Source organism: Prionailurus bengalensis, chromosome B1 (genome assembly GCF_016509475.1).
Source record: "Prionailurus bengalensis isolate Pbe53 chromosome B1, Fcat_Pben_1.1_paternal_pri, whole genome shotgun sequence".
Lineage (NCBI taxonomy): Eukaryota > Metazoa > Chordata > Mammalia > Carnivora > Felidae > Prionailurus > Prionailurus bengalensis.
The window spans coordinates 81,635,921-81,649,296 of NC_057344.1; the positions used below are offsets into that span (position 1 = coordinate 81,635,921).

Here is a 13,376-nt window from a genome sequence, read left to right on the forward strand (position 1 = left end):
AATTATGCATTATCTCCTTGATATACTTTTAACAAACTCTGATATTGTTTTGCCTAATGGAGATAAATTGCAAAAATGGGGTGAAACTAGTTATACAGTTTAAACCTTTGTCTGTTACAGTTATGTTCAGCTTAGCCACAGCGACTCAACCAAATGGGAGTCTCTTTTTTCCACGTAATTAGGAATTCAGAAATAGACAGGATAGGACTGGTGTAGCTGTTTGAGAACGCAGCCTCCTTCTAATTCTCTGTTCCACCTCCCTTATCAGATGGCTTTTATCTTCTTGGTTGAGAGGGGGCTGCTCTATCATCCAAGAGAGAAGAGCCCAGGGTGAATGGCCTTTTTACCAGACTGCCATTTTTTCAGGAGTGGGGGAATGTCAGAGACTCTGTCTTCAGGAACCCCCACCTATATCTCATTTGCCTGAACAGTGTTTCACGACTAGCCCCTAACTGCAATGGAGGCTGGGAAGGGAAGGGCATATTTCTAACTGGGCACATAACGGCCCTAAAAAAAATACTTGCAGCTCTGTTAGATATTACGTAAGCAATTAGCAAGGCCTGTTACAAAGCCGCAAGAAGGGCATAGCTCCTAGGCCTGATGGTTTTCCTACAAAGATTTATAAATGTCCTCAACATTGGGACATTCTGTTAGGTCCTACTATCATCATTAAGAAGGGAGATGGTCACTGATCTATGTAATTGACAAGATAACAGCCAAAGTCCTTTAGATGTGACTCCTGAATCAATATTGTCAGTTTGCTTTCATGTTGCAATGTAGAATGAGGTTGCCACTTAGTTCAACAATTACGATCTTGGTGATATGACTGTCTCATTTATTCAATAAGCATTTATTGCGGACCCACTGATCTTGGAAATACAAGTAGGGTGGAAATGTAGAAGCAACATCCAAACCTTTTTTTAAGGCTAAATTAGAGGTGACAGACATCAGTAGGCCTAGATGCTGACAGTGATACTCTATGTTTGGATGCTTGGAGAAGTTCCCTGAAGTGCTCAAGATCTGTGTGATTGGCCTCACTGGAATTAGGAGTACCAAGTCCTAACCATTTTCTACTACCAGAGAGATCAAGGTCCAGTTTTCTTCTATTGACTTAAAATGACCTGCATTAAAACACGTGTGCATACACACACACACCCCCCCCCCCCCACACACACACACCTAGAAAACATTTATGATTCTTTACCAGTTTAACAGATTACAAGTCAACCAGTAAGGCTTTGTTGAGGCGAACTGTTGCCCAGCACTAAGCAAAAAATGTTACCCAAATTTTTCTGGGTTAATACCAGGATGTTTACTAAGAACCAATTTCACGGACCATTCTTGTTTATAGACTTTGCATTGACTTCTTAAGGCTGAAAGGAGCCTGAATGAGACTGTGGGCAATTGCTTAAGTACTTTGGGCCTGAGTTTCCTTATATGTAAGAAGAGAACATTAAAGGAGAGGTTCCTGAAAGTTCCTCCCTGAACTAAGGTTTGGGGCAGAATGGAGCCTTTGTTACTAGGGAAACCTGGATTCTGGTACTCAACCCTGTACAAGTTGTGGGGTGCCCTGGAATAGGAGAAGCCTGGAATCTATACCTTGGTTCCTTCCTCATGGAAATGAAAGAGTTGGATTCAAAGGAGTCTGAGTCCTCTACTTGACCGAATGTTCTGTTGAATAGAGTTTGGTAGAGCTCCCTCGAAATTGTACCAACTAGGTTTATTTCATGGAAAGTTTTGGAGAAACACTTGATGGGTTTCATCTTCCCAGGGCCTGTGCATGGACCCTCCTAAGTTTGTTAAGCATTAAAATTTGAAATGAGTCTACAGAAGATAGAGCCTGTGAACTCTTATGCCTAAGTATCTCAACTTGGTGTTTTTAATTGGACACAGAGTGATTAAAACTATCACTACATTCTGCTTCTTAGCTGTTCATGCATTGACGTTCTTGACCAGCAGAAAGTCCTGTGTTTTGGGAGAGTGTTTGAAGTGGTCCTTAAAGGGGATTTGGTCACACCAAGACTTGCGGAGAGGAGTTCCTAGGGAGCCTAATAGATCTGGGAGGACCTGCTGAGTTACCCTAAGTTGAAGTGATCCTTAAAAAGAAAAAAGAAAAAAAAATAAGACTATAGAAGAACTACACACTAGAGCATAAATGTCAAGCCCCCAAAAGTCTTTAACCACAGCTGACCCCTTAAATCACAGGCTGCCCTCAGAAGGCAGCAGCTTGTTCTAAGCAGTGGCCTGCAGAGCCCGTGACACCAAAGAATGGAGCCAGTAGGGGTGGGATCTAACCAGAAAATCACATGGCCTTCCTGGAAATGACCTGGTGGGTTTTAACCTATCCAGTACCTACGGTACTGACCGTAAAGGCACAGGATTTCAGAATTGCAGTTGACAAAGGCCTTGAAGTTCCAGGCTTGACGATGAAAGAAAGAAATGATCAAAATACCATCTGTCATAATGGAAAACCCAGGCGGCCCCGAGCCTCTTCCTCATGCGGCAGCCACGCAGCGTTAGTCAATCTGGACAGTTATTTATGCGTTGAGGTCACATTTTGGCCAATCTTTTGCTTACAACTTTAACCAAATAAAGCCTTCCCTCTCCACATGTCTCTTGCCAAAATCAGGTTGAGAGATGGTTCTTTGAGACCATTGTTTTGGCAGGAGATGCAGGGATTTCTCACACAGCAAATGCACCAATGCCAGTCGGGGGTTAAATGGTGTTAAAATGGAAAAGAATTAAACTCAACTCCTTTCCTTTGCTCTGCTTATTCTATTTTTGATTTTGGGTTTCGGGGCAGGGTTTTTTTGTTTTTTGCCAAAAACTCCCCAAATGTCAATGAAATGTCCAAGGGAATTTTCTTTGGTAACGACCAGTTTACCTCAGAGAGGATTGACTTTTAGGATTTTCCTATTTAATCTTCCTCTTGTTCCTTCTTTATTCTGACTCTTGACATACTACAGTTTCTAACTTCTCTGCGGCTGGAAACATTCTAGGCTGCTACTTTCAAGAAGAAAAATGGATGGAAATCCTAGTGTCTGTGAATTGTTGCTAAATCTGCACATGTCCACTTGTAACCAAGAATATTAAACTCAGAGCCAAAGAACAGGAGAAGAAAAACCCCTTCCTTGTTTGCTGTAGACTTTGGCATTAATCCCACAAAGCTTGGAGGAGCTTCAGTGGGACCGTGGGTCTGAAGTCTCTGCTCTCCCAGAGTCATGAGCCAGGTTACCTAGGGCAATTACTCCATTTCTCTGGGCCTCAGTTTCCTTGTAAGTAAGAAGAGAACATTGAAGGAGAGGATCCTTAAGGTTCCTCCCGAACTGCGATTTGGGGCAAGATGGAGCCTTCATTACCAGGGAACCCTTGATTCTGGTATTCAACCCTGTACAAGTTGTGGGGGGTGCTGGGGTGAGAGAGGGCCTGGAATCCAGCCTTGGTTTCTTCCTCATGGAAATGAAAGATGGATTCAAAGGAATCTGAGTTTTCTACTGGATTTAGTGTTCTGCAGGTCTGTCAAGCTCCCTCCCAGATTCTACCAGCTGGTTTATTTCATGGAAATTTTTGGAGAAACACTTGCTGGGGTTCATCTTCTCAGGGCCCGTGTATGAAATGAAACCTGTCTCCTTGGATCATTAGGTTATAAGAGGCACAGTTTGGCATACTGTCTTTTGGCCATTAGGCCTCCTCATTATGAATGAGGGAACCACAGTTCACTGTATAAGGGAAGAGCTGAGAGTATGGGGACCGCTCAGATAGTGACTCTCCTTTCACTCAGTTCCTGTTTTTCCAGCTGCACCATGGGGATAAAGGTGCTTGTTCCTGTATACATTTACTTCATATGAAACAAAAACCTGGGGCGCCTGTGTGGCTCAATTGGTTTAGCGTCCAACTTCAGCTCAGGTCATGATCTCCCAGTCCGTGAGTTCGAGCCCCGCATCGGACTCTGTGCTGACAGCTCAGAGCCTGGAGCCTGCTTCGGATTGTGTGTCTCCCTCTCTCTCTCTGCCCCTCCCCTGCTCATGCTCTGTCTCTCTCTGTCTCAAAAATAAATGAAAGCATTTAAAAATAAATAAATAAATAAATAAATAAAACAAAAACCTGTTTAAGGAACAGGGAAAGTCCCAAATGACGTTCAGGACCAAAACCACAGGTGGGAAAGTAGAGAGAAAAGCATCAGATCAGATAATACTGAGTAGTCAGGAATTTGTGGAAACAATTAATGGCTTTCCTAGGAATCTGAGCTTAAGACTATGAAGAGACAGAAACTGCTTTGTAGGAAATGAAATCCTCTGAGGCTGTGGCTAAAAAAGATATCATTAGATGAGTATTTTGTTATGAAAGAAATAAGAAAATCATTATTCATAGCTACTTAAAATAATGAAACAAACGCTAAGGGACATGGGAATAAAGATGAAGAGCAAAACATTTGTTCAATAAACCTACATTCCAAACTGTTTCATGACTATGGGACAGTTTAAAAGCAGTTGCTGTTATCTGTTAAATGTTACGCCTCAATAAAAAAAAAGTTTTTAAAAAGGAAATTCCTTACTAATCTAAAAGAAACTTTAAGTTTTGTTTTTTATCAGAACAAAAGAAGATAATTAAGGTGGATGTGTGATCAGCTGCCTGTACACTTGTTGCCATTGATAATGAACATGAAATTCTCCATAGGGTGCTGGGGCTTTAGAACAAAGTTCGTCAAAGGCCAGAACGTAACATTCAAAGTACTAAGACCAAGAGGAATCATGGGAGGGGACTTCAGTTAAGAATGTCATAAGTAGGGGCACCTGGGTGGCTTAGTCGGTTAAACATCTGACTTTGGCTCAGGTCATGATCTCACAGTCTGTGAGATTGAGCCCCACATCGGGCTCTGTGCAGACAGCTCAGAGCCTGGAGCCTGCTTCAGATTCTGTGTCTCCCTCTCTCTCTGTCCTTCCCCACTTGCGCTCCGTTTCTCTCTCTCTCTAAAAAATAAACAAACATTAAAAATTAAAAAAAAAAAAGAATGTCATAAGTAATAGAAAACCCAACTAATAGTGGCTGAAACAAACAGGCTTAGTTTCTTCACAAAACAAGAAGTCCATAGGTGGGCAGTTGCTGCCATTCAAGTACTAGAAGATGCCATCAAAGACCCAGACTTTTCCCACGTTTCCGTTCCTCTATCCTTAGCAGGTTGGCTTTTGGCCTCATGCTTCTTATTCACAAAATGGCTGCCATATCCAGGCATTTCCTCTGTGATCAAGCCAAGAAAAAAGAGAAGAGGACCAACACCAAGGATATCTTCTCTTTGATGGGGAAAGCAAAAACATTCTCACTGCCTAGAACTTTTGTGTGTGGCTGCCCCAGCTGCCTCTATAGTGAAATAGGCAGGGGAGAAAGAAAGTTGAGAATGAGTTTTGAGCTAACTGATAAACAATGTCTGCCAAAACTTTATCTCGAAGAGAATAATCTTCTGGCTTATTGTTACTGGGAGGAAGTAAAGTTACAGAACCTTTGGGGTATGGCTCAGAAACGTAGATGTTTCCACTGATAGAATCCTTAAATCACAGTTCTTGGATTGAGTTGAAACACATTCAAAAGGCAAGTAGCCTTATTTTTACCCTGAATTGGCCATAAACCTTATTAACTAAGCCTCAGTCTTTCCCAGTATGAAATAAGAATAGTGTTTATTCCCTACCTCACTTAGATTCTTCAGGGGCGCCTGAATGGCTCTCTCGGTTAAGCTTCTGACTCTAGATTTCAGCTCAGGTCATGATCTCACAATTTGTGAGATCAAGCCCCATGTCTGGCTCCATGTTGGGCATAGAGCCTGCTTAAGATTCTCTCTCCCTCTCCTCTCTCTCTCTCTCTCTCTCCCCGTCCCTTACCAACTTACGTGTGTGCACGCACTCCCACACTCTCGCACGTGCTTTCTCTAGAAAAAGACTCATTCAGGGGCGCCTGGGTGGCTCAATCGGTTGAGCCTCCGACTTCGGCTCAGGTCACAATCTCACTGTCCGTGAGTTCGAGCCCCGCGTTGGGCTCTGTGCTGACAGCTCGGAGCCTGGAGCCTGCCTCAGATTCTGTGTCTCCCTCTCTCTCTGACCCTCCCCCATTCATGCTCTGTCTCTCTCTGTCTCAAAAATAAACATTAAAAAAAAAAGATTCATTCAGTCATTCATATATTCAACACATGTATACCATATACACTGGTTATGTGTCAGGCAGTGCTAATGCTGCAGATACAGAAGTAAATCATGTAGAAACCCTTGCCCTCAGTGACTCACATTCTCATAGAGAAGGGAGACCAGGGAACACATTTATCGAGTGCTGCTGCATATTGGACTCACTGGCTGTTTTATATGAAAAAGATATATGTAATATAGAAGATATGCAAACAAATAATATAATAGGTAAGGTGGTGCAATGAAAGTATTCATAAAGGTGCTTTGGGACAGAGAAGAGGAAATGACTAATTCTGCCTGGGGAATTGAGGAAGGCTTTACCAAGGAGATGAAATCTGGATAGGGCTTGAAAATGAGCCCGACTGCTGGGCAGAAAAAGGCTGGGATGGGGAATAGCTTCTGATGCAGGTGCACTTGATTCAAAAGCATTGACGACTTAAAAGGGACTGGTTAGTTTTCCAAAAGGGCACGTAGCTCGCTCTGCCGAATGTTTGGGTGGTTGGGGGTGACATGGGGAGCTGAAGGTGAAAGGTGGTTGGGGAAGGATTGCAAGGGTTGTGAAGCTCTTCAGAAGGCACACGAAGGAGTCTGGCCTGGAGGGGCCATTGCAGTCCAGGACAAGACGGATCAGATCTGTGCCTCCAAAAGACCATTTTGGAACCAGTGACGGGGGACGAGTGGAATAGAGAGGCTGTTCGGGAGGCTTTGCAACAATCCCGGTGAGAGATGATAACTCCGTTCAGGCAGTGCGGTCCCAGAAAGATCTTTGAGATCTTTGTTGGTTTGTTTCCAAAGTTTTTTTTTTTTAAACAAATCAAATAATAGAAACATTTTTCATAAAAATATATCAAACTTAGCTTCCACGGTGTTGTCCATGCACACACACAAATTGGAACATGAAATCTTTTTGTTAAACCTGTAGCCTGTGGGGGCGCCTGGGTGGCTCGGTCGGTTAAGCATCCGACTTCAGCTTAGGTCATGATCTCAGGCTTGGTGGGTTCGAGCCCTGCATCGGGCTCTGTGCTGACAGCTTGGAGCCTGGAGCCTGCTTCACATTCTGTGTCTCCCACTCTCTGACGCTCCCCTGTTCATGCTCTGTCTTTCTCTGTCTCAAAAATAAATAAACATTTTAAAAAATTAAAATAAAAAATAAACCTGTGGCCTGTGACCACAAGGACAGCCCAATTCATTCGGGCCCCATTACAGCGAGAAAGCACGGTGTCTGAGTCTATGAATCGCAACGCTTGCCCACCGCCCTCACAGTGTTTTCCCTAATGTAGGGTTACAGTCACTATTGCTAATTCATAGAGGCTAGGACAGGCCTGTATATCAGGCTTTATAAATATTTCTTTATGTATATTTCTTTTATAAAATATTTATTAAATAAATTTAATGATTTTAAAATATTTTTTAAATATTTTAAATATTTTTAATAAAATATTTATTAAATAAATTTAATGATTTAAAATATTTTTGGTAATGGTCGATCATCAAGAACAGACAGAAGGTACTGCGCTGATCGGACATTCCCCTCGAGAGCCTGCGGCTGCAGTTGATAACTGTCAGTGGCAATGGGGGCCAGTCGTGCTTCAGAGAGGCAGGCCATGGACATTTTCATGGCACTTGCTAGGTGCCCATCACATTCAGATCTCAGTCTAGTAGTAGATGGACAGTTTTTGGTGACCGACTGGATGCGCTGAAAGAGAGGGAAGGAGGGAGGAATCAAAAAAGATTCTGCAGTTTCTCGGGTGGCATTTGAATGGCGCCATGCACAGGACACGTGGAAGAACGCAGGATCTGCTGAGCTCCCTTTCGGCTCCATGGCAGTTCTGTGAGGAGAGGAGCAGGCCCATTACCTTAGTGCTTCTTGTGTCAAAACAATGCTCCCCTTCGCACTGCCCTCCACTCCCCAGCCTCACCCAGCTGTGATTTGCAAGTTGTGTTCACGGCCAGTTGCAAAGGGCCTGTGGTTGCCTTGTTCCTGCCTGTGAAATGAAAATGGGTGGCCGCTGTAAATGCAGACAGCAGTGGGGCGCCTGGGTGACTCGGTCCGTTATGCGTCCGACTTCGGCTCAAGTTGTGATCGCGCAGTTCTTGAGTTCAGACCCCGCATCGGGCTCTGTGCTGACAGCTTGGAGCCTGGAGCCCGCTTCGGATTCTGTGTCTCCCTGTCTCTCTGCCCCTCTTCCACTCGTGCTCTGTCTCCCTCTCTCTCTCAAAAATAAAATAAATATTAAAAAACAACAACAACACTGTGGGGAAGTTGTCTTTCAACTAACATCTTAAAATAAACTAAATGCAGGGGCGCCTGGGTGGCGCAGTCAGTTAAGCGTCCGACTTCAGCCAGGTCACGATCTCGCGGTCTGTGAGTTCGAGCCCTGCATCGGGCTCTGGGCTGATGGCTCAGAGCCTGGAGCCTGTTTCCGATTCTGTGTCTCCCTCTCTCTCTGCCCTTCCGCCGTTCATGCTCTCTCTCTGTCCCAAAAATAAATAAACGTTGGAAAAAAAAATAAAAATAAACTAAATGCAGACAGCAAGCGAGCAGGGAAAGCAGGTGATCCCTATTCAAGGCCTAGGGTACCAGAGATGGACGGCTTCTGATGGCTCTGGCTGCTTCACCGCGACTGTGGGTTTTTTTTCCTGCTTGGCTGAAGCAAGTATTCATAGTTTTAATAGTTTTCTAAGGCCAGTGGAGGAAATTGGACTTCATATGATGCTCAGCTTCTCGAGTGTGTGACTAATACTTAAAAGACTCATTAAGAGACTTCTTTAGTTTTAATTGCATCTCCTTGTTTGGTATGTGACCCAATTAATTCATTCTTGTTGTGAAGGTATTCGAAGACCCTGTACCCTCTTGACCTCTTCTTATAATTATTACTGTTGCCCTCCTTCGAAGCACCATTTTGATTACATACTTAAAAGGAGCTACTGAAATACCCTCTCATCGCCGTGTGGCTGAAATGCCCACTGCTTGGGCTCAAGGACAGTCATCTGAGAGTGGTTCTTGTGTCCTCAACAGCTCAGTGGCCAGCACCTCCCTTTTCACCTTCCCTCCCCCCCACAATTCCACCCCCTCCCCCCAGAGGGTTTTAGTCGCACCTCCCTGCTTTAATAAGACTAGCTGTTCTCCCTGAGGCCCCAAAAGCTGTGTTTTAGCAAACACAGGTAAATCAATAAATGTGCCTTATCAGTGTTGGGATTGCTGGCAGGTGCCTCAGAGCAAACGTGACTGTGATTCCACCTCATCCCCTCCCCCTCCCCCGGACACACACGTGTTTGTTTCTTCTTTTCCTTAGATTCCACTGACAGATCTGCACTCAAACAAAAACCCATCCTGCTGACTCACCCAAATACAGGTGGAAGCCCATACTCGGGAAGCAGTTTAAACCAAATTGCGTGAAATAAAGTCCTTTCTTCTGATGTCTCTCTGTCCGGTGGTCTGAGCATTTTCATCTGCACGGATCTTACAAAAAAATTCTCTCCGCCATTTAATTCTCACCACTTGGTATCCAGTTCTATAAAGTAGTACTTTAAAAAGCAATGCTTTAAAAAGGTTCATGATAATTTACTGAGGTAGTAGACAAGACACCAACTACGTAAATTGTCTTGTTCTTCAGAGTGAGGCCTAAGAAAAGCATTCTCGTTGACTCGTCCCCTTCGCTCTTTAGTATTCTGTCACCTGGCTCCTTTTATTACTGTAGAAATAATGCTTGTACAAACCGTTACAGTTCAGGGAGAAGAAACGTGGATGAAAAAATCAGACGTACTCCTATGGATGATGATGGAAAAGTGAAACCTTTTTTTTTTTTTTTAAGAGGACCAGAGGATGTATTAGTGTCCACACATCTCAGTCATGACTGTGAAGTATGTGCAGATAACCAGCGATCTCACCATTTTTCCTAATAGGATGAGACCTTTGGGGAAACGCTAGTGGTACATTACTGCCTTAGAGAATTTTATGTGGAGTAGTGTCTGAGTCCATTTGGGCTGCTGTAACAAAATCCCTCAGGCAGGCTAGCTTATAATAACGACAGAAATGTACTGTTCACGCTTCCGCAGTCCAGACGTGTGAAGTCAAGGGCCAGCATGGTCGAGTAAGGGCCCGGACTGCCCACTTCTCGCTGTGTCTTCACAAGGCGAAACAGGCAAGAGAGTTCTCTGGGGTCTCTTTTATAAGAGCACTAATCCCATTCCTGAGGCTCCACCCTCATGACCCAGTCAGCTCCTGGGGGTGATACCTCCCAATACCATCACCTTGGGCTCTAGGATCCCAACATATGAATGGGGGGAGGACGTGACACAAACACCAGACCACAGCAAATAGTGTGCAGTTGTCATCACTGAGCCTGTGAAACATGAAGTTCCTCATGAAGGACTTTACACAACCCAGAACACAGGGCAAAACTTTTCTTCATAAAGAACAGTGAACGTGTATGTCCTTTCAAGGGATCCAACCATTCGTTTTCACATCAGAATCTGAGATTCTTTACTTACCGTCAGATTCCTACCAATTCAGTAAGAATCGGAGATTGTTTACTTACCGTCTTGTGGCAAGAGCGTACATGTCTGGAGTTCTAACATGCAACTCAACTAGTCACTCAGCAAATATTGAGTACCAGCTGTATACTGGGCATAGCGCTAAACCATGCTGTCAACCCACTGGAGGGTCTGGTTGGCTGACCTTTAATGATAGGGAGGGAAAACACCAGAGAGTTGACTAGAAGTGGCATCATTTGCTACCACAACTTTCAGGAATAGCTTCTTAGAAACAAGAAGTGAGCATGAAGGCCAGAGGTTAACTGGGACTTCTCTGCAGTTATCAGCCACGTTGTTCAGAAGGAATCCCCTGCTAACGTCCTGCTGGATATTGACTAAAATGCAGCTTGTTCACGATGCCTTGTCTATCCCTCATGATGCTTTGCTCTTTTGGCCCAGAAACAGAAAAGATAGTACTAGAGGCAGGAAACGGATTGCCATCCTGGAAATTCAATGACCAGCTTTTTCCCTGTGATGTGTGTGGGAAAGTGTTTGGCCGACAGCAGACATTGTCCCGACATCTCTCGCTGCACACAGGTGAGTCAAGGCCTCGCTCCTAGGCCGTCTGCACTCTGGATCACCAGCCTCTCTACTGTCAAGAAGCTGACTTTGTCTAAGACAATTCTCACTGGAAGTGGTGGAAATGTTTTTATCCTGGCCCTTCAAACCATTTTAGCTGGCATGTTCAAAGAGGCCCCGGAAAGGGTTTTTATTTGTATTGAAAGTAGGCTTGATGAGAAAAGATACACGTATAAGTGTATCCAGGTAAGGTTCCTGAATTCTGAGAAATGCATTGCTCTCACCTGGAGGGTGCAGGCGATGGGGGCTGCACCCACGTTACTGGTTCCATCTTTTTGTGGGAAATGGGAGCAGCAGAGGGACAGAGCAGCTTGTGGAGAAACAGTTGCTATCTTTATCTTCATATAATAGTAGAGAAATGTGGTTGGTTCTGCGCATTGCAAAAGGGACGGCAACCAAATTAAGAAAGGATAAAGGAGGAATAAATAGTAACTTAATCAATTTGGCAAGAATAAGTTCCTTCGCCCCCAAAAGGAAGGGCTGTATTTTATCTGTATGGCCGGGTTCCTCCCCTGGCCCCGCCAAGCCCCAGGCCACCGGCAGGACAGATGTGGGGACCATCTACAGTAACAATGATGACGGCTTGCATTTGGTTGGGGAAGAACTTTTTTCCTTATTCTCTGCTGTGAAGTGGTAAGACAGGTATTTTTTAAGGGCAAGCCCAGTGAGACAAAGTAAGAAGTAAGGATGGAAAAGGAGTTTGCTCTTTGCTTTTTTCCACTGTCGTCCATTCCCTTTATCTGCACGGTGAAAGCCAGCCTGCTGCTTCTACTATAATTTGCTTGATTAATCGAATGAATTCAGAATGCCCCTCTGGAAAGAGTCCTGAAACATCGTCAGTTTTAGGAGAGGGTTTTCATTAAGAAATTAATTGCAGCTTTTAGTTCTATTTATGTAAAATGAACATCTCCCATCATATTACTTCACATGAGTCATTTTTCTCCCCCTTTAATGTCATGAGTTTTTATTTCTTGGCTGACCCAGGCCTGGAGCTTAGGGAACATGATGGGGCTTCTCTTACACCAGACCCAGGAATGCTGTGCTCCACTCCCCTTTCCCTAGCTAAGCACCCACCCTCGGCTGATGCATGGCAGGTGTGCACGCACACACACACACACACACACACACATTCATTTAGCCCCTGCGGGGCTCCCCTTATCAGGAACAGGGACCTGTGGATGTCTAGGAAAAAGCAGATGGTCCGGCTGCCCTGGGACTTTCTTCTATCTAAGTACTGATACAGCAGTGACCTCCCGGATGAAGACTTTTAGATATTTATAATCCCAAGGTGTTCCCTTTGTCCCCATTTGAAATGAGATCTGAACCTTCCTTGCCATGACAGCTCTAAGTGGTCTCCTGCAGGTGTTGGGTTTTCATTTTTGAGAGCAGTTTGGGTTTTTTTCCTGTTCCTTCTCCCCAGAGGAAAGAAAATACAAATGCCACTTGTGCCCCTATGCTGCTAAGTGCCGTGCGAACCTGAACCAGCACCTGACCGTCCATTCGGTGAAGCTGGTGAGTACGGACACTGAGGACATTGTCAGCGCCGTCACCTCTGAAGGCAGTGATGGGAAGAAGCACCCTTATTATTACAGGTGAGCTGTGAGTGGAACTGGCCCAGCCTTCCCCAACTTTCTAGAACACTCCCCACCCGGGGAGTCATAGTGCTTAGTCATAGTGCTGACCTTCATTTTAATACTTGCTTTGTTTACACTGGACCCACCAGCCACGCTGACTCCTCTCTTGGCTTGGATGGCCCTGGTAGAAGTAATTGAAAGGGAAATGGTCTTGGAGGTAGCTCTCTGGGGTGGAGCTCCAGGGAGTGACAGGGCTCCGGGGATTATTAGCTTCTCGATTTGTGCAGCTGGAAAGCTCCCAACCTTTGTAACTGAGCACCTTGGTACTTCCTGAGAACCGTCCTAAGGAGAAAAAGACCAGGGAAAATAAATCTGAGAACTCTGAGGAAATAGCCTTGAAAGCATTGCATATTTGCCCCTGGTTGTATTGTCTTCAGTGTCTGGAGTTTCATGTTTCCCTTTCATATTTGACCATGAATCAATATTTGGTTTGGTTGCAGTGAAATCCCAAGTCTCA

The 13,376-nt window shown here is 44.5% G+C and overlaps 1 protein-coding gene across 10 annotated transcripts in view; it reads left to right on the forward strand.

Moving 5' to 3' along the window:
• ZNF827 (zinc finger protein 827) overlaps positions 1 to 13,376 on the forward strand; it is a 174,872-nt gene that overhangs the window by 143,535 nt on the left and 17,961 nt on the right. For all 10 annotated transcript variants that reach the window (XR_006295333.1, XR_006295337.1, XR_006295341.1 and 7 more), the window contains exons 9-10: positions 11,106 to 11,243; positions 12,706 to 12,877. Coding sequence is in view for 7 of the 10 variants with exons in the window: in XM_043567971.1 (XP_043423906.1) it covers positions 11,106 to 11,243; positions 12,706 to 12,877 (310 nt within the window). In the remaining 3 variants the exon portion in view is untranslated. The remainder of the gene's footprint in view (positions 1 to 11,105; positions 11,244 to 12,705; positions 12,878 to 13,376) is intronic.